At 40.2% G+C, this 18,165-nt stretch overlaps 1 protein-coding gene across 1 annotated transcript in view; it reads left to right on the top strand.

The window, feature by feature from the left end:
* Nucleotides 1–18,165, top strand: part of LOC119653504 (serine-rich adhesin for platelets) — a 123,119-nt gene that overhangs the window by 17,571 nt on the left and 87,383 nt on the right. Inside the window, exons 2-3 of the mRNA XM_038058160.1 lie at nt 4,600–5,630; nt 5,689–5,923. Of these exons, the coding sequence (XP_037914088.1) occupies nt 4,622–5,630; nt 5,689–5,923 (1,244 nt within the window). The 5' untranslated portion in view covers nt 4,600–4,621. The remainder of the gene's footprint in view (nt 1–4,599; nt 5,631–5,688; nt 5,924–18,165) is intronic.

Raw genomic sequence — 18,165 nt, 5'->3', positions numbered from 1 at the left:
GAGTGGCACAAGAGGTAATGATAGAGGTAGGCTAGTGCTTATCAATATTCTCCGACGAGTTCTTGGAGATATTTATCATCTGGTCAGGAGTGATTCATCCGAACCAGGGAGGCAGCCCGTGTTGAGGTTGGTAGTCAAAGCATTCCGTTCCTGCATGTAGATGTAGGGGCATAGTACAAGTGAAGGCGAACGACCATCAGATGATGGTCCCTTACGAGGACAACTCCTAAATCAACTGCTGATTGTGATGTGATCGATATGATTAAATGTTCATTGCTGGTTAGCTGGAACTGGCATGCTCTGCGCTTGAAAAGTATACAAACTGCTGAAAGCTGCAGACCTTTCACCATTGTCTTTGCGACTTTGGTAATGCCTTCGAGAATAACCACACATTCCAAAATTCAATTTGTATCACTTTTAGGGCAATTAGGGAATGCTTTGAATAAATTTTCAATCCTCAGCCCCCAGGAGAGTCACTGCCCTAGCGGGGTATCAAATTCCAGGCTTAACAGTAAGTATTAGCTCGAATGAAATTTACCCTACATACAGCCTGACATGCCAGAAATTTAGAGAACCATTTAGGCGACAATTACTCTTGCCTCCTCCTCTCTAATGGGCGCAGGACCGTCCGTTTAAAAAAAAAATGTGAAAGACAAAGCAATACCTAATCTACCTCTAAACTTTATCGTCAAAAATCTTCGAAGGCAAGGAGAGGTTGCTTATTGCTGGCCAGATATCGTCATATGGTAAATCAGGAAATCATCGTTGCTCCGCTGTATTTACTACTTGCCAGATTTTCTCTTGTGTAGAAGATAGCATCGCCATTACCTTGGCCTCTTTGCCGATTGAAGTCAAGTGTTATTGCACATTTTTAGCGTCATTCTTATGAAGAAAAAGATGAAGATGGATAGCAGGCATAATTGGCCTCTTGAATTACGAATTATGTGCTCCTTGAATACTCCTAGCCCGATGTACATAGTCTTTTGACGATTCCAGGCTAATGCTCTGGAAACTAAAAAGGGTGCTTTAGCCAGTAGTCTGGCTCCAAACAGAAGCCCCTCCCTATGGAAAGAAGAAGAAACAAAAGGCAGACAAAAGAATAAAATTGTTCAGAAACAAAATATAATTCAAAAGATGCTCCTCAGAGCTCCCTTGCCACCATCAAATTCAAATGCACTGTATTGTTCACTTGAGGCGAGAAACCACATCAAAAATCTTACTTTCACGTACTTTCGGGGATTTTTTTAGTGGGAAGAATTTATTTAAATTCAATCAAATTTGGTCATTATATTAGCCATATTTCCAAAAACTTTTGAGATTTTTTTTGATAGATTTAAGACACAAATAAAAATGTTGTGCGAGCTTATTCGACTGAAGGTCCTCCCCCAACTGAGGGACGTGTTGGGACTCCAATTTTTATCTGAAGCAAAAAGGTTTAATATTACATGCTTATATTCTAAGAATATATACCTAAATGCAGGTGAAACTAATCAACATCAAAAATTTTGCAGCTAGAGAAAAAACTTTTCGTTGTTCATCACTTTTAGGGTTTTGTGTAAAATAAAACCTTATTCAAATCGATTCACTATCTGTCGGTCTGTCAGCCACATGCACTTTTCTCCAAAACGGCTGTACCGATTCGAACGCAATTCAGTGGATGGATGAGAACTATGAAATGGCACGTGTACAGTAAGTGACATAAATTTACGTGGAGTTTAAAGGGGGGCTCCCCATACATGCAAAGAAAAGATGTAAAATTGTTTTCACCGAATATAGTCATCTGGAGTATCAAATGAAATATCTCGATTAGCACTTTTTGAAACTGATTTAAGGTTTTGTGTAAAACTGTACTGTATCCTGCAGTGTATCACTACTGTATTGAATGAAGTGCTCTAACAAACTTCAAGGCCCTGATCCAATTGGGTTGTTGCCCCAACGATTATTATTATTAAAAATATGTTATTGCCCCAAATGTTCATATAGTCATATCCTTGGAAATTTCAGAAAGAATTATATCTCCAAATTTCATAATGATCGGTTAATTACTTTTTGAGTTAGAATTCCAGCAAATGTGAAAAAGTCGTTTTGAGAAAAACAAGTTTGAAAATAAGTTGTTTTTGAGAAGTCGACCTTCTCACATTTCTCACTGTCAATGACTCACAAAATTAAAAATTTACAATGAATACAAATTCAGGGCGTTCACCTGAGCCTGTATCCGATAATCGCTCGATTCTATCCTCATAAAATCTAAAAGGACACAAATTTCGCTATGGAATTTTTACAGCATATTATGGGATAGGTAAATTAACGATCTATTAGGTTGTTGCGAATGAAATGTCGGATATTTGAGTAAAATTTCAAAAAGCTATAACTTTTATGAAAATTAATTTTATTAGTCAAAATAAGAACCAGCAGCTTCAATGCACTTCTCCCAACGAGATACAAGGGCATTTATTCCAGTTTCGTAAAAGTCTGGGTTTCTAGAGCTAAGAAATTCTTCAAAGGCACTTTTGACAGCTACTTCATTGCTGAATTGATTCCCCGCCAAAAAGTGATCCAAATGCTTAAAAAAAGAGTCTCATATCGTAATTCATTTAATTTTTGGACCGTCATTCTGGAAACATGAGGTCGGGCGTTATCATGGAGCAGTATCACTCCATCTCTGTTGACCAATCTAGGCCGCTGAACACGTAATTTCTCGTGCATTTCATCAAGTTGGGCACAATATTTCTCTGCATTAATTGTTTCACCACGCTCCAAAAACGAATAATGAATAATTCCAGATGCAGACCACCAAACAGTTACCATTACCTTCTTCGGGTGAAGGCTCGGTTTTGGCATGTGTTGTGGAGGCTGATCGGCATCTAGCCATTGCGCTGATCTGCGACGGTTGTCGTACAATATCCACTTTTCATCGCATGTCACTATTCTGCGCAAAAAGGGATTGTTCCTGTTGCGGTTGAGTAGAGAACTGGATATTTCCATTCGCAGCGCCATGTTTTGCTCGTTGAGTTCATGCGGAACCCACTTATCAAGCTTCTTCACCTTTCCAAGCTGTTGTAAGTGCCGAGATACTGTCGAATAGTGTACGCCTATTTTCTCTGCAATGTCACGAATCGATGATCGGGGATCAGATTCCACTATCAAACGCAACTCGTCGTTGTCGATCGATGGTCCTGGGTGTCCACGAGGTTCACTTTGGAGGGTCATGTCGCCTGATCGGAATTTTTCGAACCACCGCTGTGTCGTTCGTTCGTTTGCTGCGTCAGCTCCAAATGCTCTGCAAATGTTTCTGGTTGCCTCCGCTGCGTTGTGACCAAGTTTAAATTCATATAGAAAAAGTAGACGTTTTTGACTCCCTTCCATGCTTTTTTCTTTGAGTTTTACTTGGAACTTCAATGACGATTGAAACTGAAATGACTCCTTGATCGAACGAACGACTATTTATACTCAATTATCCCATACCACCAGAGTCACCTTGCGGCACTTTTAAACATTAAAATCATAACTAACTTCACTTCATTGAAAAATCCGACATTTCATTTGCAACAACCTAATATAATCATCATCAACGGCGCAACAACCGGTATCCGGTCTAGGCCTGCCTTAATAAGGAACTTCAGACATCCCGGTTTTGCGCCGAAGTCCACCAATTCGATATCCCTAAAAGCTGTCTGGCGTCCTGGGGTACGCCATCGCTCCATCTTAGGCAGAGTCTGCCTCGTCTTCTTTTTCTACCATAGATAGTGCCCTTATAGACTTTCCGGGTGGGATCATCCTCATCCATACGGATTAAGTGACCCGCCCACCGTAACCTATTGAGCCGGATTTTATCCACAACCGGACAGTCATAGTATCGCTCATAGTTTTCGTCATTGTGTAGGCTACTGAATCATCCATCCTCATGTAGGGGGCCAAACATTCTTCGGAGGATTTTTCTCCCGAACGCGGCCAAGAGTTTGGAATTTTTCTTGCTAAGACCCCAAGTTTCCGAGGAATACATGAGGACTGGCAAGATCATAGTCTTGTACAGTAAGAGCTTTGACCCTATGGTGAGACGTTTCGAGCGGAACAGTTTTTGTAAGCTGAAATAGGCTCTGTTGGCTGACAACAATCGAGCGCGGATTTCATCATCGTAGCTGTTATCGGTTGTGATTTTCGATCTATACAACAAAAAAATCGATTCCGAAAACCTCCTAATGTGGTTTCGCCCCTTAGTAAAATTATAATTTTTCACTGTAAGCATGTAATTGTGCAAATTATATGTATATATTTCAAACCAGCAGGTTGTGTATCAAAGTTATATGAACTGGATATTTCTAAGTAAACACTTTGTTGAGGCCTTTCATGCTTATCAGTACTTCAACGAACTGGCAATTCTCACCGAAACGTAATTGCTATATTCAAAGCGGTTTATTTCCTTACTATTATATTGGTCGAATAACGCCCGCATGCGGTTTGAGAACCACTGAATGTATTTGTATTGTTGGGCGTTGTTTGCTTCGGGATCCATATTTGAACTGTTATATGGGAGATTGTCTTTGCTAAATTCTTCTCGTGGGGATCTCGTCTTTACTTACGTGCCACATTTCGTTCCAGGACTTCGCGAAATTGACGAACTATGCTAAAGTGGACCACAAACCACTGCAGGACCGAAATTGACTTTTTACCGAAACGCAGTTACCCTGGAATGATTGAAATGCGAAACTTATTTAGGACTCCACAATCGCACAAAACTCCTGCTGACCAGAAAGCACGGCGGAAATCCTTGAGTATTTTACGAACGCGGCTGCAAGAACATAAAGAAAATTTGCAGACCAACTTCCTGAGAAGGTCTTTGGGTAGCAGCAGTAGCCCCTTGCTGGACATCAGTAATGGTCAATCACCAAACAGAACACCTCGTACGCCGGGGCGGAGAGTAGCCCAACGGCAATTTGCGAGAACCTTACCCACTTATGAGGCCGAGGAATCACCGGATATGTTTCAACCTATCGCCCCTCGGATAAGGCCCTCGCCGCAAGCATCATTGAGTTCGTCACAGATTGGCGATACCACCCTTGACCGATTGATTGATGCAATTATCGAGAGCGCAAAGAAGGAATTTCCTGGCTACGAGCCCGGCAACGATTCCTCGGCAGAGACCAGTGTTCATGAAATGGAAGTAAAGACTCCTGAGGGCTGCCATCACCTCAAGCGGCAGAGAGTAGTTCGCAGGAAGACGAAGCCAACGGAGCACGAGCCTACAAAAAACTCCACTAGTAGCCTGACCATCCCCAATGGAATTCCCAGTCCAGAGACTCCGCAAACGTCAAACCCTTCCTCGGAAAAACGATTGGAACTTGCCAATATGGAGACTCCTGAAAACATGACTTTCGTTGTTGACTCCTTTCCGGGGATTTTTTCGAAAAGCTTGCAAGGATGTTCAACTCCAAGTCCATCGAAAACTAACTCAATCAAGCGGTGCCTGCACTTTTCACCTGAGGACATGGAAGATTCAGACGTAGATGGCTCTTTAAATGAGAAACGAAAATCGGTCGCCTCTTCCACTTCGTCATCGAGCATCTCCATCAACAAAAACGCGTCCATTGACTTGGCCATTTTTGCAGAAAACGGGAAGCTGAACGTGCATGGTAAGCGATTGAAAATCTCAAGACCAACCTTTCATTATTCAGAAAATCTTTGTTTCAGTGATAAGATGCCGAGATCTGCAACGCCACAATGGATGCACTGCCTTGAATGCTTATGTGAAGGTCGCTATACTTCCACCCAATCCACACCAGGACATTGGGTTCCAAAGGACGGCTGTGCACAGGAACTCCAGCAGACCGTACTTCGACCATCGGTTTAAGTTCGACATAAGCGACAGGAGCCAATGGGAAAAAAGGATCCAGTTGGCTGTCTGGCACAGGGACCGCGACTTGAAGTAAGTACTGAATAGGATCAGTTGGAAATTTCCATTCCAGGTGCCTGCAACGGAAACATTTAAACGCAATCCAATCCCGCCATTTGTATTAAGCCGTGCTATTCTCACACGGAAACGGAAACATATCGTAATCCGCATAAAACTATAGACGGACTTTCCCAAATTCCTCACTCGAAGATTAGACCAGGACTTTCACTTATACTCATTTTTACAGGCACAAACGTTGCCTGTTGGCTTCTGCTTGTGAAGTGAAGTGAAGAACATAAACCGCGGATGCACGTATAGTGTAGCGCGGAAAACAAGTAACCACAAGCCTACCTGCATGATTCGCGTTTGAGAATGTACTAAGCAACAATGTTCAAGGGACAGCTCCGCGTGAACGCACACGAGTGGGGTGGAAAGCTGCATGAGACAATTTTTCTTGCAGAGCGCAGATAGGGTGAGGTGGAAATACAGTGTGTCGAGCGATTGCGCAGCGATTCTCCAACATCCCTCTCTCAGTGCTCAAGTTTCATAGCAAAGCCTAATGCACTTCGTTTATCCAATTATTCGGAACGACTTAACGGTTAGAACCCTTACGAGTCACTAGAAGAGAGGTTGGTGTGAAATCGGGTGCACGTTTCCATTGCAAAAAACTCTTCCTCATTGAAAGGCATGCCATTACCTCGCTGCTCCAGTGGCCTGGACTTCAACCACGTGGAAGGTGTTTCGCTTGCTTGGTTTAGAGCTTTTACTACTTGAGATCGTAATCTGAAGCAGAACATCACGACTCCCTAGCTTCGCCCAATATCCTTTAAAATGACTACCCCCAGTGCCCCGTCTATCGTAAAATATTCATAGACTATTTCGGCACCGGAGGCCAAGCCAACGAGAGTGTCGTGCGTGTGCCTGAACCGCACTAAAAGTTTCATTGTATTATATTATTCCACCACGAGGACGAATGCTGCTTTTCCAAACTATACTTGGCTGCAAGTATCTCGGGCTGTCTTTACAATTTCCCTGTTGGCTTTCTGCTCTGGGTTGTTATGAGGTGACATGGAGCGAGTGTGGATGAGATGAATGGGCTTTGGAAATTAAGATGTTATGAGTAATTGTTTGGAAGAGGCGAGTTAATTGGTTCTTTGTTCTGGCAAACGTTGTAAAATCTCGGAGAAGTGGTTGACTGTTAATTTACTGGGGAAGGATATTAAAATTAATGGCAGCTGTAATTTTTTTGTATAATTGGCTTTATATCCTTCAAAGACTTAAATATGCCACCCAAGTGACAAGACTTCAACGCAATCAGATATTATCTTTAATTTACGCATGCAATTTTTCAAAACTTTAACATTGTGTTTTCTCACTAAATTATACGAAATATATTTTTGGTTACGGTGCCTACGTGGAATACCTAACATATGTGCTATCGATTTCCGATTCCGAAAAATCTATGGCGGGTTGCATTCTCGACATAATTTCTCTTTAACCTGAAGTGGTGATGGGGCACGTACTACCCGGCCGCCGCTATTCCACAGTGTCTTTATCGTAAAAAGGCAGGATTGCTCCAGTTGTGCGCGCGTAGGTCGAAGCTAGAGACGACGCGTGTGGCATCTGCACCTACTTAAATCCACCACTCATTTCACTAGCCCCGCCGGGCACCATTTAGGCATTATTTCGGGTGGTGGTTTTGCCACGTTTTATATTTTTACAATTGCGGAGGCAACTGCAAGCCAATTTTCATTCGACTTAAGTGACTTCTCAATTAAGCTCTCCTCGTTCGTCTTCAGTGCACCGTTGAAATTTATATTTTGGCTTGAAAATCTCGACAAGTGAGACATGCATATGCTTGAATCTTCTAGTATACTACAACATCCCGGACAGTTTTGTGCTTGTCTCTAATTATTACCCTGATTTGACTCAGGTATTCATTCTCAGCGGAGTCAAATCATCTTTTTGAAACAGCTTGTTTTGCAACTTAGCTCTAGAAAATCGGTTAATTTTAAACTATTCCGATCTGTCCGTTTGCTATTAAGCTTAGAGAAATAGATCGGCCTTAGACGATCCAATCAATCAGTACCTTCACCAGAAGGCTTGATCAAAAAAGGAAACCATGTACATTCCCCTTTTTTTTATATTTAGAAATCATTGATGAATCTGTCAACAGGCAACTTGTGTTGAATCCATACCGATGCCCACTGAGTAATTGTATTTCCTACAAAGATCCCTCTGATTATCGAGGTCTGGACTTAGGGATCCCGACAGAATTTTGGCAGCGTGAAGTTACTGCCTATTTTTAAAGTTAGGATTGTGACCTCGGTGTCCAAATGCTGTTATCAGCTCTAAGAACAACAAAGGCCCCTTGAGGTGTTTCTTCCAATTGACATTCATATTCAAGTATTTGGGAGCGCTACTGTCTCCCAGATACTTGATCCTATTTGACAACTGAATGCGGCCTCCTAAATGAGCTGGGAATTTAAATTCGTTCAAATTTCTCCTTCTGGCCCAGCTGGGACTGATCTTGATGAGGTTTGCCGTCGCATTTTCTCGATCATAACAATCAGCAATCCGCAAAACAAGTCGGGAAACCGGAAACTAAACGCTTCAGGTATTCTTTTATAAAGAGATTTGAGTGTGCATTTGTCCCATTAGTATGTAGCACGTAACATATGCATATATTATGTGAGAACTTCCACTTTCAAATGATGTTTTGACTTCCACCAAATTTGGTAGGATCATGCTCTATATTATAGCCTGCATTGCTGCAATTTCGTGATTCTAGGATGAACTCAAGGGGGGTTTTCCTGCCAATTACTAAAAATTATAGCAATGTACTATTATTAACTTTAGTTGAACAGATATCGGTATGGAGGGTATTTCCGAGCCTAGGCACCATACAATGGCAGCCTCCTGACTTTTTTCAGATTTATCGGTTAAGTAGTTTCTGAGAATGGGTCCGCCAAAGAAATGATCACTTTCAATCCACCGCACTCCCCACTTTTCCAATAAATACCAAAACTAACACCGGCTTCGAAGTACTAACCGAGACCTTTAATTTGATACCCCACATGACTATATTTGATGAAAAAAAAATGTACACTCACCTTTTGCACGAATTAGGAAGAAAAGACGATAAACGGTTTCCCAAACAAAAAACTGATACTCAGAGTAGACTTTATTGCTATACCTACATAAATTCTTTAAGCTTCCTTGTCAGAATTTAAACCTCTTATGGTCAAATCAGGATAACGGAAGGAAATGAGCTATTTTGGAGCGGATCGAATTTTATTATCTCAATATCTCTGCCAACAAGTGAAGGTTCTTGCGCATTTTAAACAGCTCCTTCTTCTCTAGTCTTTAGTGGGATTAGCCCGTCTAGATTTTGTTCGTTACTTTTCTAGGATTCAGGCGTAGTCCAAGTGAGGGCGACAGGTTTTTAAGAGAACTTTTCATACTTGGAGCATAATTAGTCGAGTGTTCGGTGTTTTCGGTTTAAAACTGTGATTTCTCGGTAACGAACTACCTACTTTGAAGATAAAGAATGCAATCCAAATGGAAAACGTATCTGTTTGTTGTCATTTTTGTACACAGGGTTGTATTTGATCTTGAATTAGTCCTTTTTTTGAAACTGTATCCATTTATTCTTGTGTTTTTTACCAAACCGTGAATCCAAAGAAGAAATTATTATTATTATTTTGTGTAGAATACATGTAGTTATTGGCCGAACCAGAACTAACGAGATCGGTTAGAAAATAGAATTTTGGCAGCTTTTAAAATAAATTTCAAAATCGCCTTCATTTTTTTTAACTAAATCATCATAAAAGGAAATTAGTGTCAACGAGAATGAGGAATTTTGGAATTATTTTCATAAAAAAATGTTAAAATTGAACCAAAAGCTCCACAGAAAAATGTGGAAAATATTTAGAAGGCGTGTTTCAGTTTTAGAAGACGTTTATTACCATTCAAGTTTTAATGCAGTTTAAAGACAAATCTAGAGAATGAAACAAAAAAGGAATCCAGCGAATCGAAGAATAAATGGCCGAGGGATCTCAAAACTATTCGGAAAATATGGGATCACAAATACAATTCATAACAAAAATGTGGTTTGGGTGTAATTGCGCGGTGTTTCTAGCGATTATTTATTTGAAATAATAAAACTTGTTAAGATTTTGTGTAAAACAAAACCTTATTAAAATCGATTCAATGTCTGTCTGTCTGTCTGTTACACGCATTTTTCTCCAAAACGGCTAAACCGATCCGAACAAAATTTAGTGAACAGATGGGAACTATGAAATCCCATGCATACAGTGAGTGGCATAAATTTAAGTGGAGTTTAAAGGGGGGCTCCCCATACATGCAAAGGGGGATTCAAAAATGTTTTTGGATGTAGTTGTGTAGGATATCAAATGAAAGGTACTAATTTGTGCTTTCCGAGACTGATATTAGTTTCGGCATAAATTGCAAAGTGCGTGAGTAATGAGTCAAAATGTACGCACTTGAAGTGAGACCGGACTCATTTTCGGAAACCACCCAACCTAAAAATCCGGAAAAAATCGGAGTGGTGCGCCTAGATGAAATCTAGGCCTCAAAATATGTCCCATTCCGATATCTGCTCAAATAAACTTACAAATAGTATATTACTACTTTTTAGAAATTTACTGAAAAACCCCCCTTAAATTCATCCTAGGACTTCTGAATTTTGTATCAGCATAGAGGACAATATTTCGTATATACATGCAAAATTTCGTAGAAATCTGACTATTAACGCCAAAGTTATAGCAGTTCAAACTTAGCAATTTCGCGCGAATTTACCGCTTCCAAAGCCATGAAAATCAGATGCTGACGTCATGATTACCCGGAATAATTGACATTCGCGTGAAATATTAAAGTCGCATTTATGAAGAATCTACTTATCTGCAGCACCTTTTAAGATTTTGTGTAAAACACTTATGTGAAATCTAATCTTCGGGAGTAGTCCTTTTCCGGTATCTCCTCAAAAAATTTACTAACAGTATATTATCAACTTTTAGAAATTGACTAAAAAACTCCCCTTTAGTTACTCCTAAGTGTACTAAATTTTGCACCGACATAGAGGACAGCCTCGTGCATACACATGAAAATCCAACTATTATTGGGAAAGTTATAACAGTTCAAACTTATCAATTTTGTGCTAATCAACAGCATCTTAAGCCATACAAATCAGATGCTGACGTCATAATTAACGAGAATAATTGAAATTCGAGTGAAATATTAAAATTCCATTCAAGAAGAATCTAATTCTCGCCAGCCCTTTTTTATATTTGATGTTGGTTAAATTGTTGGCATTTGCTAATAATATTAAACTCAGAGTGTGAAGCGTATGAGGTTGACTATTTCAATACAGAGCTTACCATCAAATGATTTATTTAAATTACTTTCTAAAAAATAGATGCCAATAGAATTTTTAACTATGTGACACAGAACTATCAGGCTCACCGCTCCTCACATCTTCTTCTGTTTCTTCAGCCTTCAGTTTACAAGCGGGGTCGGCTCGTCGTGATCGGTTTCGTCATTTTATTTTATCAAATGCCTGATCAGGATGTAATCGCGAGACCTTCAAATCCCCATCCAGTGTATCATGCGACCATTGTTTTGGCCGGCTTTTTAGTTGCTTACCATTGACTTCGATGTTCTGACCAATACTGGTTGTTGAATTTCGCTAGTGTAGAATTTTATTTTGCAAACCCATATATTGCGGGAACCACTTGTTAGCACTGATGAAGGGAACAAGTGGTTCCCGAAATATCGGAGTTTGCAAAATAAAATTCTACACTAGCGAATAGAAAAAAACAATTTTGATTATTTCAAAAAATGTAGTGTTTTTGATCTTCTTGTTACTTAGTGGCTTGTATGAAATTTCCTCATTTCCTTTCATAAAACAAATTTTAAAAAAAACTACACCTAACCATCAAGCCTGTTTCTCTGTTCTGTTTCGATCGGCCTTTAGATCGTTTCCCCTCTTTCTTTGCAAGATTTGAATTTTATGTTCCGCCTCAGAGAGGTGTTAAAAATATTTCCATATAGACTTGTCAACTGAGTTGAATTTATAATTCAAGTTTTAAACCTGATTAATCGGCTCTTCACGGTTGGATGGTGTTCCTGGCTCCATTTCGTATTAGGTTAGCCGACAGCCACTGAAATCATTCCACTTCCTTTCTCGCTGCAGACTGATCGCTCCTCGCGCTGTTTCAACGGTAGTTAGGCGCAACCTTACTTTTTTAACTTGAATATTATTGATTGCTCATATCTTTGGGAGTTCAACCGCTAAGCTCCTAAAAAGGTAGTAAAGCAGGTGTTGAAGAATTACACCCTCATAATAAGACCAATTTCAGTACTCTAAGTCCTTACCATATCATGTTGGGAGCATCCTATCCTTAAAATAATAATTTGCAATATCTAATTGCATGCTTCCGCATCTGCTTCGAAATAGCTAAGTCAAAGTCTTTAGGGGAATAAATAAAACTGCATTGGAATCCTCAACTTCAGAATAAATCAAACGTTTTACTGTTGAGATTAATACAACAATAATAAAAAGGTAAAAGCAAGTTTTTGCCCGAATATTTCGTCTTGCGATGATGAAATGGTAACTTGCCGTTCAAGCTTAACACTTTACATACTTCGTGTTGCGATTTCATCTGATAGGATTAGTTACACCTGCATTTTATTGGCAATCATATGGGGCGAGAATGTCTAACAGTATAGCTAGTGATAAATGTACCACCTTGAACGCAACCAAAAATTATTCCCAATGTTCTGACGTATGAAGTGAAATGATTTGGAAAAGTTGTTATAGATAAATTTCCCGAAGCTTTTTTAAGGTTTTGTGTAAACACAAAACCTTATTAAAATCGGTTTACTGTCTGTCTGTCTGTCTGTCTGTCCGTCTGTCTGTCTGTCTGTCCGTCACACGCATTTTTCTCGGAGACGGTTATAGCTATTGACACCAAATTTGGTAGAAAGGTGGGAACTGTAAACGCTCACGCATACAGTGAATTACATCCTTTTAGGTGAAATTTAAGGGGGGGTCCCCATACATGCAAAAGGGGGGTGTAAAATTTTTTTTCATCAGATATAGTCATGTGGGGCATCAAAGGTCTCGATTAGTACTTTTCAAAGCCGATCTTAGTTTTGACATTTGTTGGAAGGGTGGGGAGCCCGGGGGGTTGAAAGTGATCACTTCTTTAAGGGGGCCATTCTCAGAAACTACCAAACCGAAAAATCTGAAAAAAATCAGGAGGCTGCCACTATATGGTGCCTAGGCTCCGAAATACCTTCCATGCCGATATCTGTTTAAATAAAGTTAATAATAGTATATTACTACAATTTTTTGTAATTGGTTAGAAACCCCCCTTAAGTTCATCCTAGTACCATGAAATTTTGCAGTGATATAGGCTGTAATATATAGCATGATTTTACCAAGTTTGGTGGAAATCGCACTATTACTAACAAAGTTATAATACCTCAAATTTGTTGCTTCTTGAAAATTGAAGACTATGAATGTCAATATCACCCGAAAGTGGATACTCTTACATAATATATGGATATATTACGTGCTACGTACTAAGAAATACACAAAACCTTTCGTACCTGAAGCGTGCAGCTTCCGGTTTCCCGACTTGTTTAGGATTTAGATATAGATAAAAAAACTATTGTTACACGTCTATGGATTTCAAATACTTTTTATCGATGATGAACACGTAAAATTGCTGGCTCGTTGAAGGGAGTGAACATTTTATTTAATAGGGTAAGTGAGAGAGAGAGTCGTCAGAGAATTAGCCTGGAACCATTTGTCGCCTTGGGGAGCCTTCAAATCAGGTAAGTCCTTTCTTCGACGGGAGAAAGGAGAAGCAAGGGAACTATTAGCTCAAGAAACGAGCCGATTGAGCTCTATCTTCTTTAACACAAAAAGAACCCAAACGTAACGCCCAACACGACTCCACTTGTCATCCTTCCTCAGCATCTCCCCGAAAATGTTGAAAGTGCTCCCCTGTGTTTAAATAAAGTTGTTAGTGAATCCAAATCAACCTTGCACAAGAAAAAAAGATATGATCGGCGTCGTCCGCAACCCGATTACAAAACATAGAGTTAGGAAATCGTGTCTACTCAACCTTATTCAGATGGGACTGTGAGCCTGAAATAGTAAGTTTCGCCATACTTCCAATTCAACCACGCACCTAAGTTGCCAATTAGGCGCGCAGTCCATCTGCTTCTTGTCTTATTTTGCCAAGAGAGTTTCCACCCATTAAGTGTACATTGCCGGTCTTCCTAAAGCTCTCCGTCACTGCACTTGTGTGCCCTTACGATATACTTCCTTTCCAACAGCAGCGCCGCAGAGCAGAACAGACTGGGTTGCACTCATGACAGAACGTCACCTGCTAGATGTGGACCCGTAATGTTTGCTATTAGCCGATTTAAGGTCGAAGCTCGAGCTGAATCCTTGTCCGCTGCTGGAAGGAAAGAAAAAAAGGGGTAACTCCCCAAGGCCTGCAGTTTTTTAATCAAGGCTGTGAACAGAGAGTTTCAATTGATTTTGGAATGGATGAACAACCCGCATAATATTCGCTAAGAGTCCATAGTTTGTCCCTATAATTCTGTTTTCTGTTATAAATAAGAAATCCCGATAAGATAACTACAAGGCTCTTTAGAGAACATGAAAACAAGAAAGATATTTACTTCTTCTTCTTTCTCTTCAGCCTTTGTCCCGTTCACCAGCGGGGTCGGCTCGTCGTGATCGGTTTCGCCATTTGGCTCTATCCTGAATGCCTGATCTGGATGCAATTTCGCGGCTCTCAAATCTCCATCCAGCGTATCAAGCCACTATTGTTTCGGGCGGCCTTTTGGTCCTTTACCATCGGCTTCGATGTTCAGATCAATCTTAGCAAGTGAATTCTTGTTAGCGCGAACTACGTGACCATATCATAGAAGACGTCTCTCTCGCCATTTTTCCAGGATCGGTGCAACCACATATCGATCGCGGATATCCTCATTTCGGATGTGATCAAAACGTTTCACGCCAATAGTCCAACGTAACATCGTTTCCATTGCCACAAAACACCATTTATAATAGCGTTGACCCGAGGTATTTAAATCGATTAGTTCTGGGCAGGTTATTGCCGCTGACAGTAATTGTGCCTGTTTCATGGGGATCGGTAATCAAAAATGCAGTTTTATTCAGATTCAATTTGAGACCGTGCTGTATGGGGGGACCATTCCATTTTTGGACAAGTTGGTCGTGATCAATTTTTCTATTAGATGCTAGGAAAACATGATCTGCATAAAGCATTGTATAGGGCTCTAGACGTTGGATGTCCCGTGTGACGGTGTCCATAACAAGAGGAACGAGGAGTGATGAGAGGGCGCTTCCTTGATGAACACCAACAGAGATTCGAAACGGTTTTGATACACCTGCCACACTTCAAAATTTACTTTTCCGATCAAGGTAGGTTCCACAATTCTTCCACATTCGTAATGGTTGGTAATCGCGTAAATGAAATAATTTTTTCTTTCTTCTCACGAAATTGTCACCATTTAATGCGTAGCAGGTCAGTGTGTTCCTAACGCTGTTTTATCGCAGGACGGCAATCAACGGCCGATGTTGAGGTGCGATGCTATCATAGAGAACGGCTTTGCAATCAGTGACGGTGGTAAAATGTCGGCGTCTTATGAAAATATAGTCGATTTGCGTTTTACTGTTCCCAATATAAAATGTAGGAAGATGAGGAAATCGTTTGATCAATTCATAAGTACAAGGTCATGAGTGTCCGCAAAATCGATTATACGCTCGCCATCCCCATTGGTCGCTCCAAATCCCTTTCCTCCATGGCACTTGTTACCGTTTGCCTTTTCACCCACATGACCAATGATGATATAGTCTTCAGCAGGCACGTGACAAGTCTTTTCATCAAGAAGTTCCCAGAAGGCATCCTTCTCGGCATCAGGTCGACTTGCCTGTGGCGCGTACGTGGTGAAGATAGCTAATAATAATGACTTCTTTAATAGCACAACGGAGATCCTATGAGACACCGTCTATGCATCAAGAACCCTTTCCCATTTCTCGACAGGAACAGGGCCCGTCTTACTGCGTCGACTGAGGTGGACGCCCGAGGCTTGTTTCTCGATCCGATCATCTTGTTGGATGCATTTTCTTGGTCGGGCTGTCGCGGGACCTGTCCTGTCTCAGAAAGATCAGGTAGGATTTAGCATAGTGGAATAACTCCAACTATACTTTATTTATATCTTTCCCTGATCTCAACATGTTATTTTTGTTTTTCTGAGAGTAGTACAAAGTACGTTGCATCAAACCCTCCTCCTTTACCTGGGCTTCGGACCAGCATACTATGTTAATAGCATAGCGGAGTAAGGGATATTTACTTTACAATCAATCAAATCCAGGCATGTAAAAAAGCCCCCATAGAAACTCCAAAGTAAGCTGCTTATTCAGACGATTTTCCGGTTCAATGGACGTGATCATACTAGAGAGGATAATTCCTAATACTTTTCTGAGTATATGTCATCAATGAAAAGAAACAAATAAAAGATTGCCCTCTCTTGCTTGTATTCGGTTAGCGAGCGCTTATCCATGATGGCTAAGAAACCCTCACTCCATACCCAAACGTGGTCCTAAAACGGAATTTTACCGACTGGATCTGTTACTTAGCACCGTACGCATGGCAATGGATATGCATATTCCTCTCTGGCTGAAAAGTCTCAAAGAATCTAATCTTGGACGAACTAGAAAGTTAGGCTAATCCTTGGCAACCTGCAAAGTCTAGTAACTTACATATTCTAGTACTTCCTTCCAATATTGAATCAATTTCCAGTTTGACTTTTTTATGAAAGGATTGATAATCTAGGCATTTCTAGTTGTAATCTAGGCATTTCTGGTTATAGAAACGCACTGCTCTGATGATCATGACGAACTTAAAAGAAATTATTCGGTAAAAGATTTTCAAACATTACATTAGATTTGATAGATTACGTCCTTGTTAAGTAGAATACAAATATGGATTTTAATGAATTAAAATGGTAGCCATGACACTAGGGATGCGGGAAAAAACGTATGCCCCGAAAGGAAATTAAGCGAAAAATCCAAGGTAAACTATTAAAACTCCTTTCCCGAGTCCCCGAAAAAAACTCGGACTCAGGTGGAATCACCCACTAATTTTCATGTGGTAGTCCGCAATATCTAAACTTGGAAAGTAGGTTCAATGAAGGAGATTCCTTGTACCCCTGCCATATACACCAGCAACCCCGCAAAATAAGATATACATGATTATATTGAATTTCATTGCAAACTGCAGCCTCTCTAATCAAATGTGAACTTATGTACATTGTTAACAGTTAATAGCGCACATTGAAATAGCTCTACATTTTTGGCAATCGGTTTTTCAAAAACTTTCCACCCTTTATTCTCCATTTCGTTAAAGTCATTACGTTGCCACTTCCCTAGAAAGCTTAAGGACCGTATTTCACTTGACACCTAGGCTGAAAACTCAGTGGTACGTGAACCATTTCAGTGCAATTTGCCCAAAACTTACTTTATGGGCACAGCAAATCAATAAAATCTTTAAATCGCAGTAAAGTCACCACATTAGTTTCATCCCAACGGCCAAATTCTCTTTTAATCCCGATTTGGCCCAATGCCATCTACTCGCCTGTTGAGTAAAATTAATGGTTCGCTCCGGGGAAATGTGAGGAAAAAATTCAAGATTTCCCTGAATAACAACCAGAAAAAAAGAATCATAAAACAAGTATTGACCTTTATGATGTATTTATTGCTTGCCGTGTACGAAATAATTGTTCAAATTTATCTGAGTTCCTCCATTGAGACATTCGTTGGGCTGGACTCGCGCTAGATATGCTGAATAAAGTTGTCCCCGCAAAGCAAAAGAAACCTAACAACATGCAGTTATTACACTAACAGGGATATAATAAACATAGTCCATATCCTTGCATCCCCTAGAGCATTCTTCCAGCAATTAACTACCAGTTGTTTCCAGAAACTTTCCAAAGCCTCTTTAAACATATCTACAATCAATGAACGGACATTCCGGTCTGCGTTTCAACCAAAAACTACTTTCATATATCAGAATTACTTGCATGCAGCGCATCTTTAAATATTCCGCGAAAAGGACGAATGGTTTCAGTTTCATTGAGCTTTCATCTTCAGCATATTTTCCCTCCAAACCACGACACGAAAATAGGTGCACTCCAATGTAGAGGAATTT

This window comes from Hermetia illucens, chromosome 4 (assembly GCF_905115235.1).
Source record: "Hermetia illucens chromosome 4, iHerIll2.2.curated.20191125, whole genome shotgun sequence".
In the NCBI taxonomy this organism is placed as follows: domain Eukaryota; kingdom Metazoa; phylum Arthropoda; class Insecta; order Diptera; family Stratiomyidae; genus Hermetia; species Hermetia illucens.
Note: the sequence above shows the minus strand (reverse complement) of the source record. Positions and strands in the feature narration are given on the sequence as shown.